The sequence below is a fragment of the Lissotriton vulgaris genome, chromosome 7 (genome assembly GCF_964263255.1).
Source record: "Lissotriton vulgaris chromosome 7, aLisVul1.2, whole genome shotgun sequence".
Lineage (NCBI taxonomy): Eukaryota > Metazoa > Chordata > Amphibia > Caudata > Salamandridae > Lissotriton > Lissotriton vulgaris.
Window position 1 is genome coordinate 426,381,528 of NC_141695.1, and position 19,590 is coordinate 426,401,117.

The 19,590-nt window shown below is 46.3% G+C and overlaps 1 protein-coding gene across 4 annotated transcripts in view; it reads right to left on the reverse strand.

Moving 5' to 3' along the window:
* Positions 1-19,590, reverse strand: part of LOC147701782 (C-Jun-amino-terminal kinase-interacting protein 4-like) — an 861,003-nt gene that overhangs the window by 353,013 nt on the left and 488,400 nt on the right. For all 4 annotated transcript variants that reach the window (XM_086930413.1, XM_086930411.1, XM_086930412.1 and 1 more), the window contains exon 14: positions 557-613. In XM_086930413.1, the coding sequence (XP_086786539.1) occupies positions 557-613 (57 nt within the window). The remainder of the gene's footprint in view (positions 1-556; positions 614-19,590) is intronic.

A 19,590-nucleotide genomic window follows, 5' to 3' on the forward strand; every position in this document is an offset into this window, starting at 1 on the left:
TCGCAAATTGAGAATGTCTTCCCATTCAGGCCCATAGGAATGAATGGGGAGGTATTCCTTAATTACGAATCGCAATTAAGGACTTTTAAGAAATCGCTATTTTTAAAGTGATTTCTTCTTGCATAGCATTTTGCTATTCCTTATTAGCGATTCCTTATTTTTCGCTAATAAGGAATCGCAAAATGGATGCCTAATGCATCTGGGGGAATATCTCCTACGAAAAAATCACCAGCTTACGTTTAACTTTGGGGCTGAGCAACTAACACAGCAGCAAACAATTTTTTTGTTTATTACATTTCAGATTTTCTTAAAAATGCAACTGTTGAAAATAAAACAAGAACTCTGCTCCATCATCCCTTACTGTCCTTCTTCACCACATTTATAGGAAATTTACAGCTCAACAACCCGCAAATACCACTGTAGGAAAAGACGCATAGATGCATTAGGGGTGACAGTACTTCACTCCCAATGCATGAAGGGTAGTTGTTAAGTTTTATTGAAAACATTCACAAGCAGTGGACACAACGTCAGACAGATATGGCTACAAGATGCTTACATTTTCCAGAAGGAAGACTTCTTCATTTGTGCAGTTTGAACATCTTTTGTTGAAACCCTGTATGGCGAAAGAAAGCAAATTTACGAGAATGCAATGCACTGGACGTCTAAAAAAAACAGAGAGCCCAGTAAAAAGTTGTACACAAACACAGTAGTACTACACCACAACACAAAAATGTCCTCCAGACACTGCACAACATGTGTGACACTGACCAAGGGAATATTCATTTAACACTGAAAATATTTCATAACGGACTAATCACGAACAATAGATTTTAAGGGGATCAAGTCCAGAAAGAAATGGCTCAGGCAACAAAAAGTTTCACATTCGTGAGGCAATGTGAAGACTTCATGTCAGGACAAACGGTAGATTACTTGAAAGCAGCAAAACTCTCAAGGCCTGCCCATTCTGCTGGCAATTTGGAAAGTAACAAATTGGAAACTAAAAGACCGAATTGACTTCTAGCTCTGCAATGTATTTCAAAGTTTTGGATATCAGACATAGATCTCTGTGAATTGGAGGCTTCTCAAGAATTCAAGCATTCCATTTTTTTCCCCTTGAAATGCTGATGGAAGTACGTCCTTCTAAATGAGAGCAATCTGAGACAAGGGTATATGTCAATTGCTTTTTAATGAAGGATGGTATGGAGAACAAGGGCAGATAACTAAAGTGCCCTCGATGGCACACTAACGAGAGAAGATAAATAAGTGAGATGGAGGTTTTGAAGCAAAAAAGATTACAGTTGATCTACTTAGCTTGGGCTATCCTTATAGATTCAAGTACATGATCTTCAAATTAATGTTTTTAAAAGTATTTTTATGGGCGTGGCCTGACCGGGAATGGGGTAGGACGCACAACATCTGAGCCCCTGCTTCTCTTGGGCCCAACTCATTCCAAAAGCTTTTTTCACCGGCCTGACGACACCAAGCTCGGCAGTGTCGAGGCGTTTTTTTTTTTGCAGCTTTATATAGCGCGAACTCGACCCGAAGGTATTGGAGCGCTTTACATGAGCAGTTACGTTACACAAGGACATGGAGAGTTTAGGTGGTTTGCCCAGAATCACAGGATGTGGAGTCGACCCCGAGTCTCGAACCTTGGTTTCCCAGCTCCAAAGACGGCAGTCTCGTGTAAGACCACATCCTCTCCCCTGGCCTACTTGGAGCCACTACAATTTGGGTGACATGTGCAGTGGTCGAAGCGGGTGGAATAGGCACGGCACGCCCCTACTTAAATTTCATAGAGTCCGTTCCCCTACTTTCTTATTTAAAAATGATCAGCTCAGCTCAGCTCGTCATCAGCATACGAGCGCCGTAGCTGATGACGAGCACAGCTCGTCATCAGCATCGAAGGGGTTAAGGCTCAGCTTTTGGGAACTGGCGGAAAGGGAAGAGAGAAGACAAGGACAGTGTCCAGTTCTCCTGCAGCTGCCCCACCCCCTCTCTTTGTTACCCCTCTTCCCTATCTTTCTGTCTCGCTCCTCCTTCCCCTTGAGCTCACCAGTCAATCCTCCTTGACAATTTTCAAAAAACTTCTCAAAACCTGGCTTTTCTCTCAAGCATATTAGATTCTTGCTCTCCCAAATGGCCTTTGGTCTACTTATCTGGAGTCTGGACTTTCTATGTCTGTTCGTATTGCGCCTTGATGCCCCTTGGGGCTAAGTTTTGCGCGGTATAAAAACGCCATTCATTCATTCATTCATTTAGTGAAAACAGAGACTTCAAGAAACAGGTATTATTATCTTCTCTTTCCTCCTTTCGTTTATTTGCTCCCCGGTGAAATGGATCCAAAAAAGAAAAATACTTTTGCTGGAAACTGTTTTTTTCTGATCTGTTTCTATTTCTAAATGCAGTTTCGGGGTGGAGAGAAATAAAACATGAAAAATATGAAAAATAACTAACTAAAGCAAAACAGAGAGGTTGCAAGGTGGCCAGATTGATTTATTCACACCTAAACACATTAGCGTCACTTTACAGTGTTTGTCAATGAAGAGCTACTTTTGTTTCCTCATCTCTCTTTGAACAACATTGCTTTCCCTGGGTGGGAAAGTGCACTATTCCTGGAGGTACTGAAATACCTGCTTGACGGGTGAATTGGAAAACAAAATGTGGAAAACAAAATGTGTACAGCGGCTTTGTGTTCAGTGACGTGGAGTCTTTTTATACCATACCTCTTATGTTTTGTAAGGATACAAGCAATGGGCATTGAAACGAGTCCTTTCTGAGCCCTGTAGACATGCCCTTATCTTTTCAGGCAAAAGCACTCTCATTTCTGAATAATGAGTTTAAAAAGAAAAAGGTAACCATGTTGTTCATGCTTACATTTTACATGTATTCCTAATGAGCGTTTTCTTTTTCTAGGATGTTGTTAAATCTTTTTTACCCAAAATTTCAAAGATTCCCCTGAGTCAAATTAAGAACAGGTTCACATAAACATACCTCCAAATGCAAGCAGTACAATCATATATAACACCAAAATTAACAGTTTAAAAAGCATTTATTATGAGTACATTGTGAATAAAAACAATATAGTTGAGCTAACTAATCTAGTGCCCTAATCTAAAATACATAAAACAAAACAAGACAATAAATTATGACCTGCACAATTGAAGCTAAGAACAGAAAAAGTAAAACATACAAATTGTTAAATACAGGGTGTACATTCGGACTCCATTAGGTTTCCATTGATATTTTGCTACCACAGCATCTGTAAGTCAACATCGATGTCAGTCTTGAATTATACCAGGAATGGCGTTGATGCGTTTCGGTGGGTTCTAATGGTAATAACCACCTTTATCAAGACTTGCTGTTTATCTGTCACCATAAGTGAGATCTCCCCTTATTTCCCAGGCAGCTAAGGTTCCAGATATCAAAATCTGCACCTATTATGATCCATTGGTCTGGTGAAAGTCATGAAACTCTGTGCGGCTGGTTCTCTTTCCTGTTGTAAGAGCGCAATAAATAACGGTTCGCAGACTTAAAGTTAAAACCAGTATGCCTTCCAGTGGATTTTTCAAAATGTGACTACTATAATTCGAGTACCAGATGACCTGCAGCGGTATCTAAAAGGATCAGCTTCTCCCGTATATCGAATATAATTGTGGGTTGATGCAGTCTCGCTCACTCGCTGTCTGGGTACTTGCAGCTACCTACTAGGTCTCTGGTAGCACCGGCGTGTACTGGGGTTCCGTGATGACTGCCTGTTAAATCTTTTTTAGACAGAATATTGCTCTTGTCTAGTGTATAATTTGAATTGAGTCACATCCAGGTGTTTATAGCGGGTCAGTGAAGTGCAAGTTTCTCTCAGTGGGGAAGTATGGTGTTCAGTGGGGGAGAGGATGTGGCAGTATGGTCAGAGCTGCTGAATTTGGAACTGGGGAACTAGGTTCAGCCTTCATGACCAGTCTACCAGACCACTCCCCCTGAGGGAGCACATTCCCATGCTAGACCCTAGAATGCCTCACAAGATCTTAAAAGCCCTGGTGTCTTAGCACCAGCAGGGGAAGTGTGAAGTTCACCTCTAGTCTTGTAGGCAGGCCTATGAAACAGCACACCATAGAGTGACAGTGACTGTCACTGAGGTCACAGGATCCTTGAGCAGGGTGGCTCTAGGGCAGTGCGACCGCACCAGGCACTGACCAGCCGCGGGCCTTGCAGGTAACAGCAGTAGGGCAGAGGGGCCGGGTAAGGGGGGATTTCGAGGGACGATGCAGAGGGAAAATTAAATAATTAATTTTCCCTCTGCATCGTCCCTCTGCCGGTCTAACTTATCGACTTCGGGGAGCTTTGCCCAATGGCTTCCCTGTTGTCCCCCCTGCTTTATCCTACTCACAATAGAGGACCCTCCACCACCGATTACCCCTCCATCACAAAGGCCGCACTTCCCCATCTCTCACAACCTCTGCTCATGGACTGGGGTGGAGATCAGCTGGGTGCTTTCCGTCCAACACCTTTGGAGCCTATGTAGCTCCTAACCAGCCAACTTCGCCCAGGGGCAGGACTGCCAAGAACAGTTCAGTGATCTCCTTCTGGGCAAAATCCACTGTGGCTAAAATGAGCCGCAAGAAAGATCCCACTGCGCAGCTCTGTGCCCCTGTCCTCTCCATCACGCAGGACTAGATAGAGAAATTCTTGGTGGATATCTGCCAGGAGATTGGCTCTCTGAAAAATGACTAAGAGCTGCCTTTACGACCTTCTATAGGAAACCCACCTCTCTATATATTGTACCACAATGGGGGTACACTGTGAAGAGAGGTCGAAGAGACCCTAATTGTATTACAGGGGCAAAAGTAGATAATAATAACGCTCTATTTTTGTGGCAGTGTGGGTGAGCAGTTAGGCTTATCAGAGGATAGTTGTAGGTGGCTGGCTTAGTATATGTTGCATACTTAAAGGAGGGATGCACCTTGCACTAATCCAGGCAACCCTAATAGTCTTTTTAGTGGTCTTTGATAACCATAGGCTCTTAAAGTGGTAGCTGTGGAGAGCAGCCTTTAGGCCTATCTTGGAGTGTAAAACAGCTTGTTTTAGCACAAGTAATCGACAGTGTACATTAGATGAAAAATAACCACAGTGTAAATAAAAATAAGCCTATTTAGTACACAACACAATGACAAACACCTTGGTATATCTCCTACGTGGAGATATCAACAATACATACTCAAACAAAATCAGGTAAGTAGCACAAATATAAACTGGTCTCCAGGGAGAGACCAAACCATATACTAAAGATTAATAACTGCAAGGAAAACTGGGACTTGGACCGTAAGACCAAGAGGAGCTGGGCGAGCCAGGAACCAACCAAGATAAGTACCCAGGAACCCCACGGAGGCTGTGTGCAATGTGGAACCACAGATGTGTGCCCAATGTAAGTCTATGGAGAAGTTGCGGTTTTAAAGAAGAAGGACCCTTCCCAGAGGACCCCGAAGACACCCTTTGCAGGACGGAAGGTTGGAGAGCCACCCCACCCATGGATGCCCTAGGAACCAGTGAACCCGCACCAGGGAAGCCGGGCGCATAGGGGTGAAGTGACGTTGGAACCTCCCGTAGACGACAATGGAAGAATCAGGAAGAAGTCTCTGAAGATATCCGGTGGATCCAAGGGTGGACTCTTGAAGAGGAGAACTGCAAGTAGAGGGGACAGAGTCCATGCCACTCGGAGGTGACCAGAATGCACGGAAGCACAGTGCCCACTCTTGGCAGGGAGCTCAGGAGAGTTGACTAGGACCTTGTTGCTGCAGCTGTGGGGACCAGGCGATGATGAGGAAGACCAGGAGCCGTGCAGGAGCTGCTCCACGTTGGATGTTGGTGTCTAGGTGGTCAGTGTACAGCGGGAGCACCAACAAGCCTTGGTAGCTGCAATTGGTGTGAAAGACAAGATGCAATCATTGTGATCAGGGAGGTCCAGGTAACTCGCAGGCCCCAACCAAGCAGGGAAACCCACCAAAGCAGAAGAAGACCCTCAAGAGAACCCACAGGCCAAAGGCACAGGAGTCGCAAGAGGACCTCGGGCAGCTCACCACGGTGCAAGGAATACAGGGAGGACGCTGATCTTCAAGGGATTAGGTGCTGGAGGCTGGCCCTTCTTGTAGCCCATATATCTCTGGAGTGCACAGCCAACAAGCTTTGGCAAAGGCAAGTCAAAGCAGTGCACAGAGGTTAGGTCCCTTCGACTCCGACGAGGGATATAGACCTCCAAATTCCAGGGAACACAGGTCAGGCCTCTGGAGAGCCACAGAACCACCATGTTTGTTGCTGAGACTCAGGAAGTCCGTAGGACAACAGGAGCAGCAGAATGGTCAGCTGTGTTGCGGTGTCTGCAGATGCAGGGGAATGATTCCTTCATTCCAAGGGAGATTTCTTAGGATGTCCTTGATGCCCACAGGTCTTCTGGAGAACCTGAGTGAATCAGAGACACAGAGAAGGCAGACAACTAGTAGAACAGCGAGACCAAGAGCAGCAGGAGTCTTCCTTGATGCAGTTTTGGTTCCAGTCCAAGTCCAAGTGTCCCAAAAAATCGAAGAGTGTCTTGGTTCTAGAAGAAAGTCTTGTTCCACAACAAATCTGAGTACCCACCCACAGGGGAGACCTTAAATTCCCAAGGAAAGGGTTAGAACGATTTAGGGGTCTCCCCGAGAGGAGGGGCTGGACAGAGGGGAGGATACTCACCTATCCTTTGTCCAGTTTCAGGCCAGAGCGGGAACCAAGGGTTCATGAACTGGCTCAAACTGGAATATGCAAGGAGGGCACGAAATGTGCCCTTCAATTCAGTCTGGTGGTGCTGAAAAGCACCCCCATCCGGCCCAATACAATAAGTCCTGTCGGGGAGGAGGTCGCACCTCTTGCTGACAGGAAGCCTGTTCTTCAACCTTCCACTGCTCGAGCTCAGCTCAGCAGCAGGAGGGCAAACCAATGTCTGGTCAGTAGCAGCTTGCTAGCACACCCTGGAAGGCTGTAATCAGGAGTACAGGGGGCTCCTCTAAGGCCCTCCCAGTAAATAGGATCATGCCTCCAACACCGGAATCGGTGTTTGGGTATGATTCCAACGTGCAATGCAAACATGACCAGGTTCAGGACACCCATTATATAGTTAGACATGTGGTAATGACTGATGTCCACTATATATCTTAAAATGGCTGACTACACTTAAAAAGCTTGGAGAATCAACTCCAGGGTTTATAGTTGTGTGTTGCTCATGGAGGGGCACCCTCACATTTATAACCAAACACCCTGCCCCAAGAACAGAAGGGCCTTCCATAGGGGTGACTTAAAGTTTTTAAGTGCAGTCACCTCTGATATAAGAAAACCTATATCTGTTGTGAGAGGTGCAAACATCAACTCACACAGGCTGCAATGACAGGCCTGTAGTCAGTATTGAAGTGGGCTCCCATGGATGGCATAATACATGCTGCAGCCCAGTGGAGACCCCTGGTATACCTATGCCAGGGACACCTCAGTACAATATACTAGGGCCTTCTAAGGGAGGGTACACCAGTAACCAATTGAGGAGGTACCAAAGTACTTACCAAAGCCATTTTGGGAAAGAACACAGATGCTGGGGTCCTGTTTAGCAGGGTCCCAGCAAACTACAGTTAAAATACACGGACACCTAACAAAATGTGGTGCTAAGCTTTTGTTGTACACACCAAGGTAATAAATGAGGCACACACTCAATAAATGAAGCTGAGAATGAATTAGAAAAAAAGTAATTCATTTTATATTCCTTTTAGACCTGTGGGTACAAGGTAAATACTTTTCGCAATAGGAGAAATTCACATTAAATGTAATATCTACAGTTTGTGCAATTTCATATGGGATGAAAAACAAGTAGAAAAAGCTATTTAATACATTTGTTTTTGTGGATCACCTCTTGAAAATCAAAGGGTTTGGGCCAAGGGTTTCAACGGCAGAGAGAAGGGGACTTAGTAGCTGGTGCTACGAAGCCAAGGGGCCACCTGTAAAAGCAATGCAAAAGGGGACTTGCAGGCAAGTCTGAAGGCTCTCAAGGGAGAGTAGAGTTCGCAAGGGCTCTGGGGCGACTGAAGCACAGCCGGATTGAAGATGCTCAGCATGGCGCGCAAAGACGAACCTCGCAGTCAGGGGCGGACACCATGGAGCGACAATTCTGGAGTAGCTGGGCCACTGCCCAGGTGGGTCTCCAGAGTCCTGACTCCCCTTGTTGTGTGTTGACTTGATGCAAAGTTGGAGTCTGCCTGGACTCAGCTTTGTAGGTTTTTGTAGCAAGGGGGCTGGTCCTTTGGATATTGGTGCCTTGCAGCTCCGGTGGATCCTGGGGACTCAAGACTTGGTGCAGAGGCCGAGCTGACCCTCCAGGGCAGGTGTACCTTCAGCGGTTACTCAAAAACATCAGTCGGGCTCGGGAGCTGGACAATGCTGGACCAGACTTTGCTGTTTTTGGTGTCTGCGGCTGCAGGGTGATAGTACCTCTATCTCGAGGGAGTTCTCTGGCAACTTGCGAACTGCTGCTGACCCTCTGGGGTTTGTGGAGAACACACAGCGACAAGATGAGCTGGAGGGTGGCAATTGTCTAGTTCTGTGGCAAAAGGCAGGATTTTGCGCCCAAAGTTCACTACGAGGTCCGCAGTTCTCAATCTTACAGTGTTTCTTCGTTCATCTTCTTGTGCCAATTGAATTAAAGGTCAGGGTGTGGAAATGCCACCTAAATAGGAACTTTAGGGGCGTTTTCAAGGGATTGACAAGTAATGGCCAATACCCCAGGGTGTCTGCACCCTCTATTATACCCAGCTCCTGTGAGAGGGGGGACATAGCCCTGACTGGTGAAGTCCCACGATATTCTAGATGGCGCGCACTGAAAAAGTGCTTCACCTTGCCCACAACACCTGAGGGGTGGAGGTAACAGAGGTGGCACACCTCCTATTCTAAATTGGTTTTCTGCCTGCCTGTCTTCCTACCAAAAGGAGATTGCTGGGGTCAAATTTCAAAGATGGCAAGACTTTTGTGGCTTCCCGCCACAAATGGCTCTCCCTGACCAAGTGTAGGAGTGAACACCTCCACCCTGGCCAGGCATTGTTCTAGACCTTTGAGCGCGGAGGCCCTCACCCCATGAGGTCAGAACTGTTAGAGATAGGCTGGCTTAGACTAGTAGTGACCACACTAAAGGTTGGTAGGTTTCAGGGTACCTCTCTATGGGGTCCTCTGTGTGCAATTATTAATAAATCTGACTCTGGAACCAGCGCAGGTTTATTAAGATGAGATGTTTGGTACCAAATATCCCATACCATAGTGAAGCCATCATGGAGCTGGGGAACTTGTAATGATGAGCCCATGTACTCCTTATGGCTTTCCTGTTGGCAATATTAACAAACCGACACGGATACTGCAGGGGCATATCTGCTCATGCAGGTGTCCTCACAAGAGATATAGTGCACCCTGCCTTCAGACTATTAGGCCTGCTTTAGGGTTGTCTTACCTATATATCACATGCAGTATCTGTGGGCATGGCACATCTCTACTCTTCGGTTTTGTCTGCCCAAAGGTACGGAGTCTGCATTGGCAGCATGCATGACCTTGGTGGGGGGACCCTAGGGTGGCACAATTTGTGCTACCCTTGGGTTCCCTCTTCAGTGCCAACGCCTCGGTATAGGGGTACCATTTACTAGGGACTTACAAGCGGTACTGAAGCTGTGCCAATTGGGAACGAAAAGGTACAATGTACGGAAAGAACATTGGTACTGGGAACCTGGTAAGCAGGGACACAGTACTCTTCAGTCAAAGTTGCATTAAAGAATGATTACAGTGTTGCGCAGACTCAATGGGCCACCCTCGGCAACATGATAGCGAAAAAAGACATAGCCCAGCTGTGGGGGTCCCAAAGGGCACCTCTGGTTTCAACCTGGGAGGAAAATATGGATTGGTGCATGTCCAGAGAAAAAACTGTATACATCGCCCGTGGAAGGCCCAAGAAATGGGGGAGGATATGGGGTCAATGGAACTCGTATCGTGGAGAGATTTGCACCCCCCTTTTGTAGAAACCAATGATATTCCTCTGTCCCCATGACCAAGCATTCCATACGTCTCTAATCTATTGTACTCTACTTGCTTGCCTGCTCTCAGCCCCTTCCTTCCCTCCTCGAGTTTCCTTATCCTTTTCCACATTAGCTCCTTCGCTGGGTCGCTCCCCCTGCTATCTGAGACAGCCACTTATATTATAGATATCACCTCGGAACTTTGTTGTTATGTTTGTTTTTTAAAAATATAAAATGTGAAACCTTTCATTTATCCTCCTACCATCACAAGAACATTGTATGGGCATATTATATCGCTGCCGAACCCCCGGGTTGTCGGCTGATGAGCTGAGTACTAGTTTTGTTTTCAATATTTACTGTTACTGGCCGGCCCCTGTGGTTGTAGGTATGTATTTGTATTCTTTTCTCGAAATAAAGGTTTTCAAAAAAAAAAAAAGTTGCATCAAAGGTCAAGCAAAAGTGAGGGGTACTGTAACTAAAAGCCCAGTTTCCTAAACCTTCGCAGGAACATGACGGCGATGGGAAACAGGATGGATGACCTGCAGCACACTGTCGCGCAGCAGATAAGGAAGAGCTCCGAAGGAGAGTCAAAGTGCTGGTAGAAAAACATATTGAGCTCCAGGCCAAGCAAGAGGACCTGGAGAACTGAGAACAGGGTAACAAACTGCGCATCCGAGGCAATCCCATTGGGGCAGAAGGAGAGGATATCATGTCCTTCACCAGGGACCTCCTTGGGAGCATTCTGGCCGACTGTGTTGTAGCCCTGGTTCTCAACTTGATGCACCGGGTGGCCGCCATACCGGAGAGGCCTGACGCACCGCACCCCCTGACATCCTCACTAGGGTCCACTTTTTCCAAGACAAAGAGGAAGTGCTCAAGGCTGCGAGGGGAAAAGCAGACTTGTTTTGTGGCCAGATCTACCAGGAGCTCTCCCCTCTGACTCTGTAGAAAAGTCAAGACTTTAGACCTTCTAATGGCACACACTCGCAGCCAGGAAATCAAACATCAATGAGCCCATCCCTTTGGCTTGCTCTTCACTTGGAACAGAAAACAGCGCATGGCCTGCTCCTTTGTTGAGGCCACGTCAGTTCTTGGCCTATCAGGGACTCCCCCAGCATTGACACTTCACCTTAATCCTCCTAAAAACCTGGATGTTTGGCAGCCCAAGTGGCACACAGTTCAAATGTGTGCCGCAACAAGGCCACAGAGGCTTCCCACACAGCGAAAGCAGATATTACCGTGCACCTCTAGAAGATGAAACATGAGCCCTCACCCTTTTTGGCTGAGGAAGACGCACCATGAACAAGCTCTCGCCTGGCCTCCAACACCAGCTGGCCCATCGAACTTCACCACATCCAGCAGGGCCCTGGGCCAGCTCCTTGGACCCTTAATGCTTGTTTCTCTTATATTGTGATCTTTCTCTTGACCTTTTCAGGGTTGTAATTCACTTTACAGATTCCACCCTTGCGCAGCTACTGGCATCCCACCCCTCACACTGGACTTTGCTCTGTTGAGGACAACACCTCTACAGTGTTGGGAAATCCTCCCTTGATCCTGCATGGAGTGTTTCACTCACTAGACTGGGCACTGCTGGGCCCTTAAGTTTCCCCTTACTCCACCCTATCTCCACGTCCCCGACATTTCTGCCTGCTGATCCCACACTCCTAGCTATAAGCCGGCGACGGAGTGGTGCCTGCCCCCCCCCCCCCAGGTGTCACTCATGGGCTGATTGGGCGCAGTCACTGACATCTTCTGTGCATCTTACCTCTCATAATGGTTCTACACATGATTTCAAGTGATTGTCTTTTAACATACGTGGGCTCAACTTCCCCAGCAAACGGCAACAGATCTGGAGCTACCTTACTCAGCATGACCAGACGTTATTTTCCTGCAGGAAACGCACCCACCTGCTCAGAACTGAGTGCCACGCATGGCATAACCTAAATGCCACCACCAGCACTGGTCATACTCCGATTTTAAGATGCTAGGTGTCGCCATACTTTGAAAAAGGGGCTTTTACCAGGGCGGCCAGATGACCAGAGATCCTGGGGGCGGTTCCTCTTCCTGATGGTCGAGAGGGCCAGAGAAACACTGACACTCCTCAACCTCTATGCTCCGAACTAAGCACAGGATGTAATCACACGCCAGACGCTCACATATCAACTGAGATCAGCCGAGGGCAACATCATAGTGGGGGAGACTTCAATTTGGTCTGGAACCCTGACCTAGATAGAAACACTTTACACCTTCAAGGTACAGGTGCTACATCCAGGCTACTTAAGAAAGAGCTCCCGGAAACCGGTCTGGTCGATGCTTGGCGTTATCTCCAACCGGACAAGGACTACTTCTATTCACAAGTGCACCTATCCTATTCCCGTATTAACTACCAGTTTGTCACCCCCTCTTTATTGAGGAATTTAACATCTGCCCAGCTCTCTGAAATCTCTATCTCCAACCATGCGCATGTAGAGCTTATGTGGACACAGAGTGCAGGTGCACCGTGTGCCCTCCGCATTGGCATCTTTCCCCCCCAACTTTTGCAAAATCCTGTAGCTAAAGCAGACAAAAGATGCCATTACAGAATACGTTACACTCTACTCCCTCCCTGACACCTCCCCCACACACCTTGGGATGGGTTTAAAGCCACCATACGGGGAGTAATGACATCCATCTGCATTGCCAGGGCCCGGTAAGCATGCTTGTTCAAAGCAAAATTTACGGCGTACATCCTCTCTCTAGAATGCTCTTATAAACAGCACCCAATGCTGAGGGCCAAGCGGGGACAGTTCAAGGTGCACAGTGTAAACAAAGCAGAGCGCTTCGTGCTAGCACTCAAGCAAAAGGACTAAAAGGGGGGGTGATAAGGTGGGTTCCCTTCTCGCACGATGACTGCGCAACCTGCAAGATCCCACGTCCCTAAACAAAAAACAGGAAACTTTGGGATGTCAGGAAGCCGGATAAGCATGAGGCCTTTCTAGCCTACTACCAGCACCTTTAAGCTTCATGGGAAGAGGATCACGCCACAATAACCACTTACCTCCAGGCCTGGTCCTTGTAATCGCTCAATCCCTCCCTGGCTTGTTAACTGGAGGAACCGTTCTCCCTGCCCGAGCTTCGCCGAGCCCTCATAGAGATCCCCAAAGGCAAATCTCCAGGTTCAGACAGCCTTACCTTAACCTTTTACATGGTTTTCTTTCCAGAACGCCAAGACCACTTGCTCAAGCTCTAGAATTCTACCATGTCCAATGCCGAAATCCCACTATGTCCCAAAACTGGCATGGACCCGACACTTTGCTGCTCATGTTATCACCGGATAGCTCTGCTGAACACCAATGTTAAACTCTACACCAAAATGCTGACCAACTGCTTAGAAACTGTATTATCCAGGCTAACAGATCCCTACCAAGTCGGCTTTATACAACATATGCAGGTGTTGGACAACGTCCAACACCTTGCCCATCTGGTCGAAAAAGCTTACTGACATCCCATCACCACCCTTCTATTTTCCCTTGATACATAGAAGGCTTTTGATAGAGTGAGCTGGCCTTCATAAGAGTGGTTCTCCAGAAAATAGGTCTAGGCCTAACCATGGTCAGTAGGATCATGGTGTCATACTCTGCGCCCACTGCCGCCATTCGAATCAAGGGCCAGTCAACCAGCCCCTTCCCACTGTCATGGAGCACTCAGCAGTGTCCCCCTGTTTGCTCTAACGGAGGAGCCCCTCGCCATTCACCTTCAGCGATCCTCCGATATCAGGGACATCCCTTTCGGGGGCCAGGATTATAAAGTACTCCTTTGTGCAGATGACCTTCTCCTTGCTGACGGAACCAGATACCTCCTTCCCAGTAGTGGTTTACACTCTCTAAGTGTACAAGCATGTATCTGGGTATAAGATCAACCTCACCAAGTCACAAGCACTAAACCGTACGCTTCCGCAGCAACACCATCAAAGCCTACAGGCACTCACCCTTTTTTAGTGGTCTATGCATTCCATTCAGTACCTAGGCTGCATCATCACAAGCTCTCCAACTACGTGTATGCGGAGTAACTGGCCACGCTTCTGCAAAGCAATACTTGAAGACCTTCGGTGCTGGAGGCCAATCCAAATCTCAAGGTTGGGCTGTATTACTGTGCTAAAGATGAACATTATTCCCCGGTTGCTATATCTCTTGCATTCCCTGCCTAATTTCATCCCCTCAAAAGACATTAAACAGATATAGGGGGATCTTCGCTCCTTCATATGGAGAGGTAAACAAAAAACTGGGGAGGGCTCGCCTGGCCCAACCTTCAGGACTATTATTGGTTTGCCCACCTATGCTATATTTCCAAGTAGTTCGTAAGAGAAAGCGAGAAACACTGGGTACACATGGACCTTGCCCTCGCAGCGCTTACATAGCCACCGCACAGTGCTGGAGATATGGGACAAACCAGCAACTGGGAGGGGTCTGACCACATTCCTGTCTCCACATAATCCAATTGCACGTAGGCACGACTTCTCTCCTGCCCTTCCTCGGGATTCCTTGCCTGATTGGGTTGAGGGTGAGTGACGAATCCGGCAGGATCTATTCCATGGTCCAACTAATAAATCCTTCAACCAGTGCAAAATAGAATTCCACCTCCCTGATTCTGCCCGCCATCAATACTTTCAGTTAAGCACTGGGCTCTCCCTTCTCCCAATGCACTGGCAGCTACCCACCCCTCAACCCCTTTCAAAAACTAGTCTGCAGCTCCAAAAGGCACTGGTGTCCAAGAATTATGACGTACTACAATAATCGCACCACCCGTACCGGTGGAAATGGGTCTCAGTCAATATTCCCGACATTAACCAGAAACAGTAGCAGCAGGTGTGGAGTGAAATCCTACGTATGCATAGAGGTATCTCCAAGCAGGAGACCGCTTATAAAGTATTGATCCAGTGGTATTACACTCCAGCTCACTTACTCTATCCCAGGGCTGCAGCCTCGTGCTGGCACTGAAGAGCTCGGGTGGGCGACTACCATCACATATGGTGGGCATGCCCCTCTCTTACCACCTTCTGGAAGAAGATTTTAAACCATTTAAAGGGCACATTGGGCTATCCCATCCAAGCAGACTATCACACAATCGTCCTGGGAATACACCCTACTTTGCTGGAAGCAATGACCCATGCAGACTGGTACTTCATACACCACATGACTGGCACTGCCAAACAGCTCATTGCTCGAGCCTGGAAGTCCCCTTCCGCTCAACCGACAGTCTTCGCTTACACAAAACATAGCATACAATTGCAACGAAGCAGATGACACAAAGTATTTTTCACAGATAAAAAGCTCTTACACCTATGAACACCTCTTATTGGCTACATGTCTTGCTTACAATACAAATGCCTCAAATCCCCGGGCTTTGCGCCATTTGCCTGTTTGACCCGCTAGGGTAGAGGAGGATCTCCTACCCCCCCCTCCCTTGGGGCCTGCAGCAAAATGACCATATCTGAGGTTTTTTTTTATAAAGCGCATGGTTACACTTACCAGTGTGTCCCTGCGCTGAACAAACCGCTGAGGAACCCGTCCTGGCCTGTTCCTGTGAGGCGCCCAACTCCTGGGCACCCCCCTGGTGAAGCCAGGCATCCTTAGCGATTAGGGCCAGTGTGGAGTCTAAGCAAGCTATTGCCCAGAGATGCAGCGTGGGACCCCATGATTAGAGCAGGCACCGTGCCGAGAATTATCGGGTCCGCGGACATTTGAGCTCAAGACCCTGCCACGACGGGAATTGAACCCTGGTCCCGGGCCAGACCTCTGCATCAGGGTCTGCCGCTCTAATCAGTGAGCCACACTCCTACACAAGCCACACTCCTCCACTATCACACTTAGAATCTTCTTTATCCCCCACACTTCTACTTCAAAGGGCTCACAGCTGAAGAACCCCCAACCCTCTCTGGCTCTTCCCCATATCCCTCTTCCTATCTACTCCCATATGATATGCTGTTGCACTTCGCTTAGGCGCATACTGGCACTGGAGTGGCGCACTACTTCCTCTCTCTGGGACCTCCTGGCTTTGAGAAAAACAGCAAGAGGCACCTCTCTACCCTGCGGTTCATGTTGGCTTTAATGTACTCATTGAATAATTCTCTCTATGTCTTGCCAATGTTATGACAATGCTTATTGGTGCTCCTGTTCTTTATACTGCAAATGTGTTGAAACACTGTTAAAACTTCAATAAACAGAATCTGAGGGAAAAAAGTATTTTATAGCCAAAGCACCCATTCTTCAGACCCCATGACATCCTTGCTATAATAAAAAGAGAACTGTGCAGGCACTCTAATCACTCAAAGCCATCAAAAGATTATGCCATTTATTGAAAAGTACAAGTGATGAGAAGAGTAAGCCAGTAAGGTGAGAAGACGTCTTTATTCTGGTCACCCACTCTCCACAATGACAAGTATTCCCAACATTCTAACAGGAACTCCCAGAACATTCCATTAGGCAAGGAACGAGGGTGGGATGCAGAACATACCAAAAAGGAGAGGGAATGTAAGGCAGGAAAGGGAACTAGGTTACAACACATCTCCCTTCACAGGGAAGGGTGAACATAACCGCAAGGGTATGTGAGAACTGAAAACATATACCTACTAATCAGTTTTTATAAGTCTGTCCCCACTCCATGTCAGCCCATTCTCAAGGCGTACCACGTTTCTGCCTATATTTTCTAACCGTTGTGAGGGATAGAATTTGCTCTGACCTGCCTGGTTATGAGTAGGTTTCTTTACCATAACATAGTTGCTGATTCCTAGGTTCTGTTTTTGTACCCCATGTCTTTGGTTATACCAATTTTTTGGACTTGGTCTGATGTTGCTTGATTTTTCTTTAACTTTCTCTAAGGTTGCTTTCCACCCTCCTTCCACCTATAGAGGGTTAATTTTGGTGCCTGGCTCTCTTCCCCTTAGTGTAACGAAAGGGGAAATTCCGGTGATAAGATTTGGCGCGGTGTGGTAAGCCCATATGCATTCTCTAAGGGAATCATCTAAATTGTGGCTGTTATTGATGGCTAGTTGTGTGTGTTCTTTTATCATGCGGTCTGTTCTTTCCACTAGGCCATTTGCTTTTTGGCAGTAGAGTACAGTTTTCTCATGTTTGATATTTAGTTCTTCCAGAAATGTCCTCATCTCTACGGATGTAAACTGTACCCCGTTGTCAGTTACAATGACAGCTGGTATTCCTTTGTTTGAAAAGACAGATTTTAAAAACATAATGAGACTGCTAGTTGTTGTCAAGGATGTTAATCTGACATTAACCTAGTGGGAGGTGTAATCTACCAGGACAAACATACATTTATTTTGGGGCCCCAATGTGTCAATTGGGCCAATTATGTCCATGCCAAGTTTCGTCCATGGAACTGAGGGTACCTCCACCGGAGACAAAGGAACTTTATGTAGGATCTCCGTTTTGTTGCATCTTGCTCAGCTGATGCATTCTTTGACTTTTACCTCTACCATGGAGTCCATTTTGGGGAACCATAAGTTATTCCTCACTTTGCTTTTTCTGATATTTCTTCCTAAATGTACCTCGTGGGCCAGATCTATTATTTTGTTCCTGAGGTCAGAGGGCGGCACTATCTTCTTGTTGCGGTACACTTTATTGTCAATAATGGTTAATTCATGTCTTTGTCTTCATCGAACTCATTACATATTTCTGGCCAGCCATTTAATATTAACTTTTTTAGAGAGTTTATTTTTGCATCTTTTTACATTCTCTCCTCCCATTCCTCCTTGGTAAGGGACGTCAGTTTTATGGCTAGAATGGGAGCATCCAATAGATCTTTAGTGTATGTGCCCAGGAGAGCCCTTGATAGGTAATCTGCTACCACATTTTCCTGTCCTGGCAAATACTCAATTCTGAAACAAAAGTTCTCTAGACCGAGCACCCCACTTGGCTAATCTTGGAGAGTCCTCCTATCGGACACATATTTCAATATAAACGTGACCTGGTGGGGAAACCTAAATTTTTCTTGTTTCCTTATTTATAGGAATTTCATTTATTCCTATACGTCACTGGGTCAAATTCATAAAAGAGCCACACATCAGCTACCACCTTCAAACCCCACATTCCAAACAGTTAAAAAATGTGAGGAGAGAGAGAGAGAGCCCCTCACGGAAGAACCGCCACAAGGGGTTACTGGCTGATGATTACCAGTTTTACCCACTTATCATCATCAGTGACTCTCTCTCACTCGTAAAAGGAAGAGGAAAGGAAAGAAAAGAAAGTGAAATCAATAAATAATTTCACTACTAAGGAGACACAAATAATAACTCCCACTTGTGTACACATCCACACAGACACCCCTCGTGAAAGAGTCAACCAAAAGTGTAATTCTCACCATTAAAATTGAGAAGCTTGCTGGCCACTGTGACTTTTATTCTGGGCTGCAAGCCTATCAAACTAAAATGGCTTCTATTATAGCCAACCTATTGTTAGATTGTCAACATGTTTCGTTTTTAAGGAAACAAGAAAAATTTGAGTTTCCCCACCAGGTCACATTTATATTGAAATATGTGTCCGATAGGAGGAGGCTCTGTTTGTGTGTATAGGCTTTGAGTGGGGGGCAGCCTCTTCCTTTCTTTACCCCTGTGCTCCAAGTTGAGTGTAATCTTGGAGAGTCACAATGGACCTGTTTGGGGGAAAACATGTACGTCAATGGTGTGCTGACGGTGAATTTTGTGCCCCACAGAAAGAATTTAAAATGGTTAATATCCCAGTAGCATGTGAAGGCTCCCCTCTCAATTACAGAGTAATTACGTTCTGTTTGACTCCGAGATGCGAAGACTATGATAGTTTCACCCTCATCCCCTTTTTGTGATAAGTTTGCTCCTAAACTTTTGTTGGACGAGTTAGTGCTTACTATGATAATAATAATAATAATAATCTTTATTTAGATATAAAACATATCTTTAAAAGAATTTACAGTTCACAGCCTGACCAAAACTTAGGTTAAAAACTTCTAGAAAATAGCAACACAGATATTGATATATAAACACAATCCATTTCCAATCGTTATAAAAACAGGGATTTTGTCTCATAAAATGTTTTTAGAATCACAAAAGTTAAAACAAGGCACCAGCTTACATTGATTATCGCCAGATTATTTTTGACCTTGCTAAGGATAATGCCAGTTTTTACTGATTACGATGAGAGAAAAAGGTTAAGCACTTTAACATGGCCTCCTTAAGTTAAAGATGTAATATGCTTGCTGAACAAATTTTGTAAATTTTATATTTAGCACTGTATTTTCTGGATTTACAGCAGCCATGATGGCTTGCCTGCAAGTCCGAACCCCCAGCCTGTTCCATTCTAATTTTAGTCCGGACCTACGTTCTGCGTTAAGGGCTGGGCAGAGGCAACTTACATGCAACATGGTTTCCGCTGTTTTCCCACACCCTCTACAGGAAAGATCTTCCGATGTACGTCGCCATGGTGGGAGGTCCTGCAAGAAATGCCAGTCGCCCATTCGGATGGCAATAAAGCCGCGTTTCAAGTATAATGGGTATGTGCTGGCCAGA